This window comes from Microcaecilia unicolor, chromosome 1 (genome assembly GCF_901765095.1).
Source record: "Microcaecilia unicolor chromosome 1, aMicUni1.1, whole genome shotgun sequence".
NCBI lineage: Eukaryota > Metazoa > Chordata > Amphibia > Gymnophiona > Siphonopidae > Microcaecilia > Microcaecilia unicolor.
This window is the reverse complement of record NC_044031.1, coordinates 247751484-247769559: the sequence shown is the minus strand read 5'-3', so window position 1 is coordinate 247769559 and position 18076 is coordinate 247751484. Positions and strand designations below refer to the sequence as shown.

The following is an 18076-nucleotide window of genomic DNA, read 5'->3' as shown; positions in this document are numbered from 1 at the left end:
GTTTTGGTACCCGGGGCAATGGAGGGTTAAGTGACTTGCCCAAGATCACAAGGAACTGCAGTGGGAATCAAACCCAGTTCCCCAGGATCAAAGCCTGTTGCACTGACCACTAGGCTACTCCTTCTTAACAGAGAATAATGTCTGGCATCGTTACACTACTAGAATGATAGATACTTCACCACTGTCCCATTAGAATGTTTTCTCTGTGCTATTCTTGTGCTGCTTTTCATGTTCTCTGACCTGCTATTTAAATTGACTCACTGATTTTCCATTCTGATTTTTGCTTGTTCTTTAGGTACTAGCAAATGTTATCATTTTCATATGTGGGAATGTAGCTGGAGCATACCACAAGCATCTAATGGAGCTGGCTCTGCAGCAGACATATCAGGACACCTGCAATTGTATTAAATCCCGCATCAAGTTGGAATTTGAGAAACGTCAGCAGGTAGATCATTTTTGTATCTCAATAACGTTTGACATTTTTACAGAATATCCAAGATAGACTTCCAGAGGCATGAATCTAAGATTTCAACAATCCACTTGCTTGCTTGTTTGAGATGAATTGATGAATTTACCTTACACTTTTTCAGTAGTAGTTCAAGATGAGTTACATTCTGTTACAATATGTGTATTTCCATGTACCAGAAGGCTTACAATCAAGAAAAAGAGGGATAAGTGAGTTTCCCAAATCCACAAGGAGTGTCAGTGGGATTTGAAACCTCCCTTCTCTGGTTCTCAGCCCACTAATCTAACTACTAGGCTAATCCTGCATATTAGAATTAGCACTAGAAGCAACTGACACATCTTCAAAACAATCAGGGATAGGGCAAAATAGCCACATCTTTCACCTGATCCAGGCCCAGAGGAGCAACTTCTGATATGATAGAGAACTGGGAAGCAGCAGCAAGGTTATGGAGAATGAGGAACTGGTATGGAGGGATCTGGGGATGGGGTAGGCGAGGAGAGTAGTACATAGTGAATATATTTCTTTTCTGGCAAGTAAATTCTAGATAGCAGGTAGTAAAAGAGGTGATCTAAAAGTACACAAGCAGAGACATAAAAGAAGCAACAAGCAGAGACATAAAAGAAGCACAAAAGGGCCTTCAGGACTGGAACAATCAAGAGATCTTTAATAAACAGACCCTACATGGGCCGTGTTTCGGCGCACATACGCCTGTGTTAGGGGGGTGTAGCAGAAAAACATGAAAATACATTATAAAAATAAAATCAAACAATAACATACATATTTACATTTAAATAATAAATTACTATTCATGCATAATCTCTACTATTAAGATAACTGTAACGTAATAGAGGAAAAGACTTCAGAAACTCGGTAACAGCTGACTGCACTTTCAACTAGCCAGCTGACCGCTCTGCTCTGCGTGGCTACGTTTATACTCACGCTGGCGGGAATCCTCATTAGTCTAAAAAACCTTTAAGACATTAACAATTATTATTTTTTTCATTTTTTCATTTACATACTATGCAAAAAAAGTACTTTAAAAGTACTTAGCTGTGGTTTGTGCTGGAGTAATTATGAATGTCCGCGCCCAACAGCAAGCTCCTATTTCGCTCTACGCTTCTTAAGGAGCTGGACCATTGATCTCTCCACAGCACCTTCCAAAAACCGACAGCTGTTTTCATCATGTTGGGCGTGGACATTCGTAATTACTCCAGCACAAACCAAAGCTAAGTACTTTTAAAGTACGTTTTTTGCATAGTATGTAAATGAAAAAATGAAAAAATTAATAATTATCATTAATGTCTTAGAGGTTTTTTAGACTACCCCTGACCACCACTAAATTACCCATGGACCTGCATGTTGCTCTAATGGACCTGGCTATAATATCTGAGGCTGTCATAGAGACTGGGGTGGGAGGGTGTCAGTGACCACTGTGGGAGTAAGGGGGTCATCCCTGATTCTCTTCATTGGTCATCTGGTCATTTAGGGCACCTTTTTTTCTTATTTATTCTGAAAACAGATCTAAACCAAAACGTTTTAAGTGGGTCCGTAGCCGAGGAGGCAGAAAGGTGAGACCGGGGACTGCAGAGGCCCGGGCCCGGGGAATTTTGCCACCCCTGCCCCTCCCTCTCGGCGGCCCTGTACGGAACCTATATATCAATACAATCCCTCATCTCTTTTATACAAGGAAAACAAAGGCCATTATTTAATAATAATGGACTGCAAACTAGAAACAAATATGTTGAAATAAAATGAAATAGAAAACAAAACAAAACAAACAAGAAAACCCAGAGTGTATGTATTTTTAAATGTAAGCCACATTGAACTCAAGTTTGCTTGGAATAATGTGTGATACAAACACTTAAAAAAAAAAGAAAATCCTTTATCCTCCACCTTTTAAGACACTGCCTATTCAGCTAGATGGTGATGACACAAGGCAAGCAAGTTTGGTCCAGTGAAGATGAACTCAAAATAAACTGTTCCTTAACTGGGCTCTAGTATTATCATATTAAAAATGTGACCATACCATTCCTTGCCCCATGCCCAATACCTTTCACAGTCTCCCTCCCCCCCCCCCCCCCCACTCACCCACCGGGCAGACCAGCATCACCCCTCTTCCTCCAAGTCTACCTTTAATTTGTTTCAAAACTTGCTGGGTGGCAGCAGCTATTCACAGATGCTGTCCTGCTGCCGGCCTGACATCTTCTTTCGCTAATGCACGGTCCGCCAAAGTGGAAACAGGAAGTTACCTCAGAGAGGACGGGTAGACACAATAGAAAGAGAATGTCAGGCTGGCAGCAGGGCAGCAGCTGTGAATTGCTGCCGCCTACAAATTTTGAAACAAATTAAAGGTATACTCAAGGGACGAGGGTTGAGGGAGGGAGGAAGGAAAAGAGGAGATGCCAGCCCGGGGTGGGGTTCTCGTTTGTGGTGATTAGAAGGGATAGGAAGATGCTGGAGGAGGAGTGTAGTAGAGTGCTTGCGCGTGGCAAGATGCCGCTACCTTGTAGTGCTGCTTGACGCCGCTGCCTCACTTGACCTCATTATAGGGCTGCCCCTGGTGGTGGGTGCAGTTCACTGTAGACAGGCGGACCCAGGCCCATATTTCCCCCTGCCTGTTATACTTGTGGTGGAAACTGTGAGCCCTCCAAAAATCATCAGAAACCGACTGTAGCCTCATATAGGTGCCCCCTTCACTCGTAAGGGCTGCTGTGGTGATGTATAATTGGGGGTAGTGGGTTTTGGGTGGGTTCTGGAGGGCTCAGCAGACAAGGTAAGGGAGCAACGGTGAGATGTGTACCTGGGAGCATTTAAATGAAGTCCACAGCAGTGCCACTTAGGTGCCCCATTGCTCTTCTGGTGGATAAGTCTGCTAAAAATAGTCAGCCCTCCTACATCCCAATGGCTTGATTTTCTATGTTTTTTACTTGTACGTTTTTTTTTTCCGAAAATGCCCTGAAAAAATAAACGCACAGAGCACAAAACCTTATTACAAACTGTATTTTTGAAAATAAAGATAGTTGTTTTCTATTTGGATTTGGGACATTTAGCGAAAAATGTCCAAAGTCTGACTTAGACGTCATATCAAAAATGCTCCTCAAAGTAAATAGAACCGACACTCATCTGTAATAATCATAATTGCTGCATTTACAAGGAATATTTTTTCATTTCTTATTTCCCTCATGCATTAAAACCTTTTAGTAAGGCTTGATAATGATGAATGCAAATCTTTTTTATATAAAGACATCAGATTGTTTAAAATAATTGAAAATTGTAACACTGAAAATATTTACATTCAAACTTAGTCAAAAATGTATATATAGAAGTTTCAGTAAAGATATAAATAGTCTAGATTTTTAACAATGAGCCATAAGTGATTCATATTCATTCAAATTGATTTTCCATTCATCTCAACTTAATTAATTGGTAGCTCACAGTGAGTTATATTCAAGTACAGTAGGTATTTCTTTGTCCCTGAAGGCTTATATTCTAAGGGTTAGATTTATGTAAGGGGGAGCAGGTTTTCCCTATGTATCTTAAATTTCATTGGCCCCCAATGCAGTTTAGGGTAAGGTTTAAAATTCTGACTAGGGCGCTATATGATAAAGTATCCCCTTACTTTGCTGCTTTGATTAGTTTTTATACTCCTGGTAGTGCTCCACACTCCTCTAATGGACAATTACTTGAGATTCCTGCCTCCTCCAGAGCCTATCTGGTTTCAATTCAAAGAAATGTTTTTTTCTGGAGTGCCCCTGCACTTCGAAATTCACTCCCTGCTGGGATTTGAGCAGAAAAAGTCTTTTAAGTCCTTTAAAACCAAATTGAAAATGTGTTTTTTAAAACAGGCTTTTTGGTTGTAGCTAAAGAATCTGTTCTGGCTCAGGGCTCCCTAACCAGACTATTGTGAACATGCTCTTTGTTTATGTGTGCTTTCCTGTATGTAATAGAGTTCTTTTCTTATTATATTTTGTAGCTATTGTAAACTACCTGGATCTTTTTTTTTCTTTTTGATAGGTGGTACATCAAGTTTAATAAATTGTAAGGGGTAGCACTAGTAATTCAACACAAGTATGGTAGGACAGAGACATGCATAAATAACGGTTATGTACTCTGGAATAATGATGATAACCCATGCCTCCTATTCAGCTGACCCTGTTCTTTAGCCCCCTAAATATATACATTATTGAAAATAATAGCAATGAAATATATTTACAAATACGAAATATAAACAAGAATACAAATGGAAACCATTCAGATTTGAAAGGTACATACAGCAGCTCTGAATGAATAGAATAACTCAAACAGAATAAGCTTAGAACAAGAGTTCAAAAAGAAAAGCATTTGAAATGCAGGAATGGACACTTGAAATGCAAAAACAAACACTTTACCAGAGATCAATTAGAACAAACACATACTCCCTTGTTGGCACAAACTCAGTGACACCTGTATATTCCCCTAGAGGAAAGTGATTATGGATCTTGACCATCAACCTGCTTGTGTTGCAAGTCTCTCTCTGAAACAACTGGAGTAGTAGGTGTTTGTCTCCACAGGCAGTGTTCACTCTGAAGTTCTCTGGTGAGTGATGAGTTGATCAGATGAGATAAGCTGAAAGTTGTAGATGTCTTTTTTTTATATCATTTGGCTACAGCAATGTCTGATGATCTGATAAAATCATAGGTGGTGACTGATTGTACCCTTTGTTATGGTTTAAAAACCCACTGGAATGTCTTTTTGACATCGTTCTGGATGTTTTTGGAGCTCCAAGCAGTCTGGGGGTTGATACAACTCAAATTCATTTCACACTGGCCACATTTCTTTCTCATATCAGCCAGAGTCACAGGCATAGGTGGTCATTGACACAGCTGTGTGGGGAGGCCAAAGTGGGTGAGGCTAGGTAAGGTTAGGTGTGTCTAGGGTGAAGGTATGGTGAGGCTAAGGTGGGGTATGGGGTGGAGTGGAATGAAATGGAGCAAGTTAAAATCCTTAGAGTGTGGATAACACCAATGTCAGCAGCAAAAGGACAGTGGAGCACTTTTGAACACTGCAAGGAAGGAGTCCTTCACTGTGTGGCTCTGGTGCACAAAATTAATACAACATATTAAACAGAACAATATTTGCAGTATTATGGAAATATATGCAAGTATTTTAACACTTAGTTCCCAGACAGACCTAGCTCCCCAGTCCAGCATCTTCCTGTTGACCATGCGGACAAAGATGTTCAGCAACACTGTAACAGATATCATATGGTTAATGGCAAACATAAAATGATTTGCCTATCAGTTTTTTATAGGTTGCCAAATGGCCATCAGGCTTCAGATCTGCTGGTATTTAGTTTATTGTTGAGTTAAAAAAACATGTTTGGAATATGTTTTATCTGAATTAGCTGTATTTAATGCTTAAAACAGCAATCTGAGAACCAGGGAACCCAGGACTCAAATCCCACTCCCACTTAGATCCTGGACAAGCAAGTCACTTAACCTTCCATGGCCTCAGGCCCAAACAGATTGTAAGCCCTCCAGAGACAATAGTACCAAAAACATAATACCTGAAGATTGGAGGATGGCCAATGTAATGCCAAGTTTTAAAAAAAGGTTCCGGTTAGGTTCAGGTTTGATCCGGGAAATAACAGACCGGTAAGCCTGACTTCAGTGCTAGGCAAAATAGTGGAAACTATTATAAAGAATAAAATTATAGAACACATAGATAAACATGGTTTAATGGGATAGAGTCAGCATGGATTCAGCCAAGGTAAGTCTTGCCTCAACAATTTTCATTTCCTTGAAGGCATGAATAAACATGTGGATATAGGTAAGCGAGTTGATGTAGTACATCTAGATTTTCAGAAAGTTTTTGACAAAGTTCCTCATAAGAGACTTCTGAGAAAATTAAAGAATGATGAGATAGGAGGTAATGTTCTTCTGTGGACTAGGAATTGGTTATTGGACAGAAAACAGAGGATAAGGTTAAATGGCCATTTTTCTCAATGGAGAAGGGTCAATAATAGAGTGCTGCAGGGTTCTGTACTGGAACCGGTGCTATTTAACATATTTAAAAATGATCTGGAAATCGGAACAATATGTGAAGTGATTAAATTTGCACATGACAAAATTATTCAAAGTTGTCAAAACACATGCAGACTGTGAAAAATTGCAAGAAGACCTTAGGAAATTGGAAGACTGAGCATCCAAATGGCAGATGAAATTGAATGTGGACAAATGCAAAGTGATGCTCAATGGGAAGAATAATTCAAATCATGGTTACCTGATGCTAGGGTCCACCTTGGGAGTCAGCACCCAAGAGAAAGATCTAGGTGTCATGGTAGACAATACACTGAAAGCTTCTACCCAGTGTTGCAGCAACGACCAAAAAAGCAAACAGGATGGTAGGAATTATTAGGATAAGGATCATAAATAAGAAAAAAGAATACTATAATGCCTCTCTATCACTCCATGGTGCGACCTCACCTTGAGGATTTGGATCCAATTCTGGTCGCTGTGTCTCAAAAAAATATATAGCGGAATTAGAAAAGAGTCCAAGAAGAGTGACCAAAATGATAAAGAAGATGGAACTCCTCTCATTTGAGGCAAGACTAAATAGGTTATGGCTCTTCAGCTTGGAAAAGAGACGGCTGAGCGGAGATATGATTGAGGTCTAAAAATGCTGAGTGAGGTAGAACAGTGTTTCCCAAGTCTCCAAATAGTAACCAATATGTGAGCTTGGCCATAGGAGAGACTAGACTTTACTATGTATTCAGCAGGCCAGAAGGCAGGGGAGTAGTGTGGGCACCAGCCAGGAGCCACCTATAGAGAATGCAGGAACTTTTAGTACCCATCTGCACCACCTACATGGAATGTGCAGATGGCCCTGGAGAGGGTATTGGGTCAGAATTCTGCCATTTGGATGCCCAGTCAGTATGTTTAATTACCTCATTAGTTACCCCCATCTCTAGATCATTTATAAATATTTTAAAAGGAGTTCAAAATGGCCACCGAGTGAAGCGGACGTGTGTTTGCGCTCTGCCAAAATTTTCCTTCACTAAAAGCAATGCCCAAGAGAAGGGGGAAAGCGACTGCCCCAGCCTCTCAGCAGCTGAATACCCCAACTCTGAGTGGCCCGATTGATACTTTTTTGCAGAGGGCATCGTTCCAGAATGCGTTAGTGAGTGGCCTGTTGACGAGCTCCATAGCAGTTGAAGGCTTACCGGAGAGTCCTGAGCTGGAAGTTACATTGAACCCTGACAATCGAGCACCTCCCCCTCCACCTCAACCATGTGGAACTGGCTCACCAAAGTTGGCGTCTTCGACCTTGAGTCCGGAAGTGACTGTGGGAGTACGAAGAGGTGAGGCGGAATTAGATCGTATGGTAGCTATGTTACCCACGGGGATTGAAACAACGCTGGTGGAGGAAAATGGCTCAAACGTGGCAGGTATCCTTGTTCAACAAGTAGAGGTAGGAACTATCTCATTTGCAATGTCGCAATTAACAAAACCTCCTGAAGTTACATTAGATAATCTTTGGACATTAATAGTAGATTTGGATAAAACGTTAATTCCTCAGATTCAGAAGATAAAACAGGAAATGGATTTTGTGGAAGAAAAAGTTAAACAATTAAATTTGCAAGTTGAAAAACAAGCGAAAAATATTCAACAAACGCAAGAGATACAAAACATTATGCTTAAGGATTTAACTAATTTGAGAAGACTGAGATATTAGAGAACTACTCTAGAAGCAATAATTTGTGATTTATACATTTTCCTTATCTAAGTTCTATTGCTCCAAGAGAAATGCTAAAATATATTTCAAGGAGATTCTTCAGAAATCAACGTTTGCAAGATAATCAATCTTTAGATGTCATGGCTCTGTTAGAGACATCAGGTACAGAACAAAGAATATCAGCTACTTTGGTAGCAACAGTTGCTCTGTCACCAGATAAAGTTTGGATACTAAAAATGTTTTACAAAAATCGTGAAAAATCTTTTAAGGGACTGAGAATTTCTGTTTATCCAGATGTCTCGAGAGAGACGCAAGCACGTCGGAAAAGATTTCTTCAAAAAAAACAAGAAACGCTTCAATTGGGAGCATCATTTTTTCTAAAGTTTCCATGCAAATGCATAGTTACCTACCACTCTGAAAAAAATTGTGTTTTTTGATCCCTCTCAGCTTGAGTCATTTATTGCAACGAGAAGGGTAGTTGGAGTAGAAGCTCCAACACTTAGCTGTGCTTAAAAATATATAAAGGACTAAACACACGAACCTTTAATCTCTCTAAGTGTATATTTTTCATTTGTTTCCTTGTTTAGACTTCAACATTAACCTATTTTGAACTCCCCTTGTGGACTTTTGTTGATTTAATTATGGAATCAGTGTAGAGAAATATTCCTTTGGTACAAGTTTCTAATTAAGCAACTTTCATATGCAAGTATTGTATGCTTGTAATTATTTGAAAAAATTTCAATAAACAAATATTAACATAAATATTTTAAAAAGCAGCGATTCCAGCACAGACACCTGTGGAACCCACTATCTACCCTTCTCCATTGAGAATACTGACCATTTAACCCTACTGTTTGTTTTTATATCTTTTAACCAGTTTTTAATCCACAATAGAACACTACTTCCTATCCCATGACTCTCCAATTTCCTTGGGGGTCTTTCATAAGGTACTTTGTCAAAAGCCTTTTGAAAATCCAGATACACAATATTGACCAGCTCACCTTATCCACATGTTTGTTCACCCTTTCAAAGAAATGTAGTAGATTAGTGAGGCAAGATTTCCCTTTGCTAAATCCATGTTAGCTTTGCCTCATTAACCCATGCTTTTGAATATACTCTGTAATTTTGTTCTTTTGCTTAGCATTGACGTCAGGCTCACCAGATTATAATTTCCCAGATCACCTCTGGAACCTTTTTTAAAAATCAGTGTTACATTGGCCACCCTCCAATCTTCTGGTGCCATACTTGATTTTAAATATAAATTACATATTACTAACAATAGTTCTGCAAGTTCATTTTTCATTTCTGTCAGTACTCTGGGATGAATACCATCTGGTCCAGGTAATTTGCTACTCTTCAATTTGTGCCATTACATTTTCCAGTTTTATAGAGATTTCATTCAGTTTTTCTGACTTGCCTGCTTTGAATACCATTTCTGCACCGATATGTCATTGCCATGCAATATAGCTTTTTATGTGGTCACTTTTGTTTTGCTTTTCTGATGATGTCTGTATGCATATATTTACATTAGTTGATGATATTTGTATTTATATTTTTATATATACATGTTATTTTTATATCTTTTTCCTTATAGTCATGTGTGTCATTACTATTACTCTTATATTTTATATTAGATTTAAATTTGTATTTTTATGATTTTATGTTTTAATTTTGTACATTAAATTTTATGTTTTTAGACCCCCGAGGAAGGCTTGTTGCCAAAACATGGATTGTGTTGGGTCCTAATAAACTTGTTTCGACACTCTTACTTTCTTGTTTGGGCTTGTCATTTGGACTTGGTCTTGCTTCCACCCTTGGTTGCTGTGCTTGCATTTCTGTGGAAGGCGTGGACCTGTCTTTTTGTTCCAATGTGTGATGTCACCCACTCATGTGACTGATCAATGCTGTTGTCTATCAGGGTCGTTAACTAAGCTGTGGCATTTTTTGCTTACGGTAGACAGGGAAGAAGAGGGGAATGGGTTGTTGTTGTTTTTTATGCAACTACATTCAAAGTGGTCTACACATTATATACAGGTACTTATTTTGTATGTGGGACAATGGAGGGTTAAGTGACTTGCCCAGAGTCACAAGGAGCTGCAGTAGGCATCGAACTAAGTTCCCCAGGATCAGAGTTCGCCGCACTACTCTTCAGCTGGCGGTAAACGCTGAGACAGCATTATATTCCTATGGCATCTCTGCGTTTTCTGCCTTTTGATTTCTACCACAAGCTAAAAACGCTATCATGTCTTAGTAAAAAAAAACCCAAAACTCAATAAAACACTTGTTTTAGGTAAGGATGTTTCAAATTTCAAGTTTATTTTCATTTGATATACCACACATTGGCAGAACCAATGTTATACGTAAGCAACTGTTGAAATTGTGTATTATCTTGACCAACTGGCATGCTCATTGTTTTGACTTTTATTTAGAAAATACTGCTGTGTACAATTTATAAATTTAGTAAGGTGCATATGGTAATGCTGTTTAGATACACTGATTTGTTGATTTTTTGTTTCCTTAGCTTTCCTCTGTACCCTTTTTTGAAAATAAGAGTTCTTGGCATATCTAAGAAGATGTGCATTCTGTGTTTATACCATCAAAATTGTGGATTCTGATTTGTATAAATATATCACTATAAATATACAGTTTGCTGCAGTTTCTATAGTGGTTTACATTTATGGTTATATTAGCTTCTTTGGAACAGCCAGCATGACCCACTACCACACAGAGGACCTAGGGCCCAATTCAGCAAAATGTGAAAAATCCTCAGTACATCAGGTCAATGTGAATGGCATTGCTTGATATTGTTCTCATGATATTCCAGCGTATAGCATTCCCAAAAACTTTGCCACAATTTGGGTTTCTGCCAGGTACTTGTGACCTGGCTTGGCCACTGTTTGGAGAACAGGATACTGGGCTAGATGGACCAATCGGTCTGACCCAGTATGACTACTCTTATGGTCTTATGAGTTTTAGGTATATATTTTCCAAGTCTAGTACTTTATGGTTCAATAAGAGATCATTTATATAAACATGGCAATTTGGAGAATATTCTGATTTATTTTTAGACATTTGACTGATATGTAACTTGTACACTTGCTTATGAGAGTTATTAATATGCTAATTTGATACATGGTATCAGAATGCAGGATATGTCTGCTTTTGTTAGGAACAACATTTAAAATTATAATTAACTTGGCTTGATTTAGTAACATGTGATTCAAGTATGCCCTGCACATTTTACTGACTCTCTCTTGCAAACTATTTTTTTTTAATCTTACTGATGTTCAAGATAAGTAACAATTGATTTTTACAGCATAGCTAGACTTTGAAACGAGAACTCTGAAATCTCTGATTTGTTTACCACTGGTCCTGGTAGAAATTACATATTTATCAGTGGCATTCCTACTTAATTTTATTTCTTTTAAATTATTTTGTACTAGCCCTCCTGCCTCTCCCCCACCTTTTCTGTACCCATAGCTAAAGCAGTCACCTGCTCTAGTAGGCAAGATCTGATTCAAAGCAGAAATGTAGTAAAGTGTTTTAATACATAAAGCATTGGAGACTGGTTTCACAGCTAACACAGTCCACAGATCTTTGGTTCTTTAGTCCCACCCACCCCAAGGGTGATACTTTCTATATAGTCTGCCTAATCCATGGTCTATCTCCTTCAATTCTATCTAAATTGCAGCCGGTTTTCAGAGAAAATTGTTTCTGATTGCAGTTACATTTGAGTCGTCTGCTTTTTTATAAGGTGCTGTTCCTGCTTTATATTAAAAAGGTTTTTATTTCTTTAATATATATGTGCATATATCTATATCTATCTAAATATATAAAACCAGGTTTACTGTTACTTCATTTTATATATAGTTGAACCCAGATATAACACTGTGATTAGGATTCATAAAATATCGCGTTAAATGAGGGGTTGCATTATAGCGATGTCAATAAAACATGAACACAGTTGATCTGTTGCAAAAATAGCTGAATGTGAAAAAAAAAGGGGAGCCAAGGCATGATCATGTTGCGGATTCATGCTATGGTGGGGCATATTATATTGGAGTTCCACTGTACCTCTAATAGAAGGATATTAGTTTACTTTGGGACTCATTTTCAAAGCATGTGGATGCAGTCACTGAGTCCAGGACTGTGAAAAACTGGTTTATACTGTAAACTTGGATCATGCACCTGCTCCACTGTGCTCAGGAACACTATATACTAGCTGAAGTGGGTGACAAAGTCTGTTAGAAACCAGCTTCTGGCCTGAGAAATATTGGGCTGGTTGAGTCCAGCTGTCACTGCCAGAACAGACTGGAAAGGTGCCTGTTGCCAAGAAGGCTAGGGCAGATAGTACTGGCACTGGGTGACCCTGTTTCTTTAAGATTGTAGTGGATCCAGCTCCTGGCACAGCTCATGGATGGCTAAGGCACTTGAAGCAGGTGAGATACTCTATTTCAATGAGTTCCAGAAACTGGGTCCTGGGCCTGTGTACTCTTTCATATGGGTGGTGTCTCTTTTCCCTCCTTTCCTCTCTGTGGGCCTCACAAAGCAGGGCCTGTACCTCTCATTCATTAACCTGCTGCTTGAGTGTAGGTTTTACCCACCAGCAACTATCACCAATGTGTATTCCAACCTATACCCCTGCCACGCCACAGCACCACAATAGCACACGACACCACACTAACAGCACACAAGCAAACACACTAAATAACACTAGCACAAATCATTCATAAGACATACACATAGACAAGGATTTACAGTGAGTTGCTGGATTAGGCTGACCAGTTAAGAGGTTGTGGACACAGACTAGACAGTTACACAGGGACAGAAATCCAACCCGTCCCCACCCATCCCCACTGGAATCCAACCCGTCCCCATTCATCCCCGTGGGGAATCTAACCCATCCCCGCCCGTCCCCACGGGGAATCTTACCCGTCCCCGCAAGAATTTAACCTGTCCTCACCCACAAGAATTTAATGGTACATTAAAAAAAATTCCTGTCAGCTCTCTCAGTCTCTGGGTTTGAGCCGCAGCACTGCAGGCAAGGAAGGAACGGAAGTTGGAACACTCTGGTGCGCACATATAAGACTTCTCTGATTCACTGGCACTGTGTGCTAAGAGATCACCACAGGCACGTGCCAGTAGGTCAGGTGACATCTGATGCTCATGCTTATGTCAGAGCTGAGGTCTGCACATCAGCCCGGAAGCAGAGAGGATTAATAGTAAATGACAGCAGATAAAAACCAGATCGGTCCATCCAGTCTGCCCAATAGTCACAATCATCAATTCATGATTAAATCAACAATGACTGTGATATTATATACGTGATTATGGTCTTTCTGTGGCGTTTCTGGGACATAGACCATAGAAGTCTGCCTGGCCCTATCCTTATGTTCCAACTGCTGGAGTTGCCCTCAAAGCCCACTCCAGCCTATTCATCTTCTCATTTGCGGGACACAGACTGTAAAAATCTGTCCAGAACTGTCCTCATGTTCCAGCTACTAAAGTTGCTGTCTAACCCCTTTCCAGCCCATCCAAAACCAGATTACCATATATGAGACACAGACCGTACAAGTCTCCCGATATCGGCCCTAGTTCATCACAGCCAGAGTCACCATGTAAGTGTCACACGACACATCAACACACATGCAGCCATTTAAGTTTAGGTTTTTTTATAACTACCATTTTCTAAATAGAGATCCTCTGTGTTCATCCCGTGCCTTTTTGAATTTCGTCACCATTTGTATCTCTACCACCTTCTTAATGGAGGCTTTCCACATCTGTGTTGTTAAAGCAAGGAGGAGGAGGAGACAGCACAAAGAACTTGGTACTCGGTAGGTGAGAGGCTGGCGCAAGTGCAGCATACACTTCCACGGGAACCCCACAGGAACTGCTTCCGTCCCCACGGGATCCCCGCAGAACTGCTTCCGTCCCTGCGGGAATCCTGCGGGTTCCGTGGGATTCCCGCAAACCCCATTCCCATGCAAGTCTCTAACACAGACTGACTGCTGCGGACAGTGGGGGTTAGGGAGGGAGGGGCTGTTGGGAGGTGCTTAGTTTTGGGTTGTGGAAATTTAGTAGTGGAGGTTGGGTTGCAGAGGATGGGGACACTATGAAGAAAATGGTACAGGGTATGGGATCACAGACAAGGACATATAATAACAGTAATTACTCAGACAAACGTTTTTCTCTCCTCTGTCCTTCAGTCCAACACTAGCAGTCTCTAAAGACAGCTTCTAGCAGTATTTGGGTAGTTTAAATAGCAGGTTGAGATCCTGAGGTTTCCATTGGCAGGTGTGGACATCCCACCATTATCTATTATTGCATATGGATGCCCATCATCTGACACCCCCAGACACACCCCGGGACCGCCCACACTGTTCCTTCTCTATGAATGTTCAGTTTTTGGCATCCTGGAGAGATGGACACCCATTTTTTTACTTTGCAAAATGACATTTTGTATGTTCATCAATAATGGACATTCATCTTATGTAATATAGATATCTAGATCATGAATAGACTTTCCAAAGTAAGTGCCACTCTTGGTAAGTGCACTGACTGGAGCCAGTGGTATACCCACAGGGGGCCTGGGCCCCCTCACTTTTGTCTCAGGACCCCCTACAACTGGAAGTACCCTTTGGCTGGCAGGGGATGCCCGATCCCTGCCAGCTGATGAGATTCGCTGCTGGAACTGCCCCAGTGTTGTCTCTACAATGAACAAGGTGATGGCCTCCCTTCCTATCACCGACATTGGAACACCTGAACTGAGCATGCACAATGAGTGCTGATGTCAGTGGCAGGAATTGAGGCTGCCAACTTCTTCCATGCAGAAGCTTTGCTGCAGATGTCATCGGCTGGCAGGGACTGGACATCCCCACCAGCAAAAATAAGAAATGTAGCAGCGGCGGGGAGGGGGGGGGAGGAAATGTGTTGCCCTCCACCCTCCTCCCCAAATCCAGTACTGGCTCTGTCCTTGACTGGAGATACAGAAGCACTAAACAGAAAAATGAAAAAGTAAGAAAAGAAGGAAAAAGCAGAACAAGTTATTTAACTAGGACCTAAAATAGTTAAATGGAAAATGCTTCTTAATAATAGCATGTAAACTCTACTCTAGACCCATGTAAGTCAGGTAGACAAGGCTTTTGTGTTACATAGCAATTAACATAATTATAAAATGAAAAAAATTGAGAGAAATGTAAAGATATGTTTTATTTAAATTTGTACAATGGATAATACTCAAAGTGATTCAGATTTTTGAAAGGAAATTATTGGTAAAAATGAAAATGAATGGGATAATTTTGAAATCGTTGTGGTTAGCTGCAGAATCCTTATATACTTTTATCAGTAGACTAAATTTGCATATGAAAATTGCATAGAGAAAAATACACCTGAAAAGACTTGCACTTTCTGAAGGTAATTTTATAACAGATTGCTTACGTGTGAAATGCAAATAGCTTCCATATTCTATAAACAAAGTGTCTCTTTTTTGATGGTAGCCCCGTAGAATCTCAACTCTGTGGAGATAATTATACACTTTAGTGGCGACTACATGTGGTCTTCATTGTCCGTCCTGGATGTAGTCTACCTGATGTGCTCTCTCAAGGCATACAGGACCTGTGCTATCCAAAAGCACAAATTCTGATATCAGCCAACGTTCCAATACTGAAGACAAAGAATGATCAACAGTGTGCTCCAGAAGGCCCACAATTCGTAGGTTACTTCTGCATTGCTGATTGTCGATGTCATCCAGTTTAGTCGCATAATCTCTGACCTGATTCTCTAGTTTCACAATGGTGGGCTCCATATGAACAGACACATCTTAGAGAGAGGACACCCGCTGCTCCAGTTCTCTGGTGCAGTGGCAGTGAGTGGGGTCAGCAAGAAGGGACTCCACATTTGCTAGTTGCCCAGACAAATGCCCCAATCGAGGGTCCAGTGCTTTTCCTGCCATGGCAGTAAGCTGGGTCAGCTGTTGCTCCATGAATGCAGGGCCTGGTACAATCCTATCCTTGGCCATTTTGGTCTCTGCCATGCGGATTTTGTTCTCATCTTTCTTCTGCCCTTTCCCATACATTTCCCCTCATAAGAATTTGTCCATATGCACTTCCAGGAATTCTGTGGGAGATGGATGTTGCAAAGAGGGCTGCCTTTAATCTGATGGAAGGCTAAAACGAAGTGGGACCCCAAAGAGGTAGAGATTCACGTCTTCCTCTCCACACTATATCATGTGACTCCTCTTACCATTTAAAGTGGAAACGATTCTCTATCCTGTGTTCAGCTAGGTCGCTCAACCCTACTACATGCTCTCTATCTACCCTTATGGAGTATTTCCTCCATCTTTCAAATTCTGGACTCAAAACTAATTCAGTCAGAGTACATTTGAGCGCCATCAGTGCTTTTCACACTTAAATTGATAATAAGACAATTTCAGTTCATCCCTTGATGGTTAGATTCATGAAGGGCTTATTTTACACCAAACCTCCTTTCAAATCACCACTCTGGTGGTTTGGAAACTCAATGTTATCCTCACTGCTCTTATGAAACTTCCATTCAAACAACTTTGTTCCTGTTCTCTTAAGCTCCTCACATTTAAAGTACTGTTCTTAATAGCTCTTACTACTGCCAGATGAGTCATTGACCTTCAAGCCCTTGTGGCATATCCACCTTATACCAGATTCTACCATGACAGGATTGTTCTCCGAAACCACCCCAAATTCCTCCCAAAGGTGGTTTCAGAATTCCATCTCAACCAGTCTATTGTACTGCCTGTCTTCTTTCTTAAACCACATTCTGGAGAAGCAGCACTGCATACCTTAGACTGCAAGCATGCTCTAACATGAACTTGTATCTTTTGAACCTAACAGATTGGGAATTCCCATCACCAAACATTCAATTGCTACTTGGTTGGCTGACTGTATCTCCTATATGTATACTCAGACTGGGCGGACCCTCCATGGCTGGGTCACCATTAGCTCTTCTCCACAGTTACATGAGTCATAGACCTGATCTCACCTAAATGCAGCAAGGACATGTGTAACTTACAGTATACTGTAAGTTACATGTGTAAATGGGAGGCATGCCAATGTCTGGCCATATGAATGCCCCCCCTTGCATTAACTCGCTATGGCACTTAAGCACACCCTTACAGAATATATTTAGCTGCCTTGCTGCCACTTAAGCGCCTAAGTGTACACTTACCATGAAAGTGTTCCTTTCTGTATGTTTATATGTGGAAGTGGAATGCAAATGTGGATGCCCAGTTATTGACTTGCCCTTGTAGTTGTGATCTGAACTCTCTTTCCATGTTTTTATGTCAATAGTAAAAAATGCTGTTTTGAATACACTGTTGGAATGTTTACGTGTAACATAGTAACATAGTAGATGACGGCAGAAAAAGACCTGCATGGTCCATCCAGTCTGCCCAACAAGATAAACTCACATGTGCTACTTTTTGTGTATACCTTACCTTGATTTGTACCTGTCCTTTTTCGGGCACAGACCGTATAAGTCTGCCCAGCACTATCCCCGCCTCCCAACCACCAGCCCCGCCTCCCACCACCGGTTCTGGCACAGACCATATAAGTCTGCCCAGCACTATCCCCGCCTCCAAACCACCAGTCCCGCCTCCCACCATCGGCTCTGGTACAGACCGTATAAGTCTACCTAGCACCATCTCCGTCTCCCGCCACCGGCTTTGCCACCCAATCTCGTCTAAGCTCCTTAGGATCCATTCCTTCTGAGCAGGATTCCTTTATGTTTATCCCACGCATGTTTGAATTCCGTTACCGTTTTCGTTTCCACCACCTCCCGCGGGAGGGCATTCCAAGCATCCACTACTCTCTCCGTGAAAAAATACTTCCTGACATTTTTCTTGACTCTGCCCCCTTCAATCTCATT

General features: G+C 40.8%; 1 protein-coding gene across 1 annotated transcript in view; it reads left to right on the top strand.

Annotated features, from left to right (window-relative positions):
- Window positions 1–18076, top strand: part of ADCY2 (adenylate cyclase 2) — an 812163-nt gene that overhangs the window by 276802 nt on the left and 517285 nt on the right. Inside the window, exon 4 of the mRNA XM_030205406.1 lies at window positions 296–445. Within this exon, the coding sequence (XP_030061266.1) occupies window positions 296–445 (150 nt within the window). The remainder of the gene's footprint in view (window positions 1–295; window positions 446–18076) is intronic.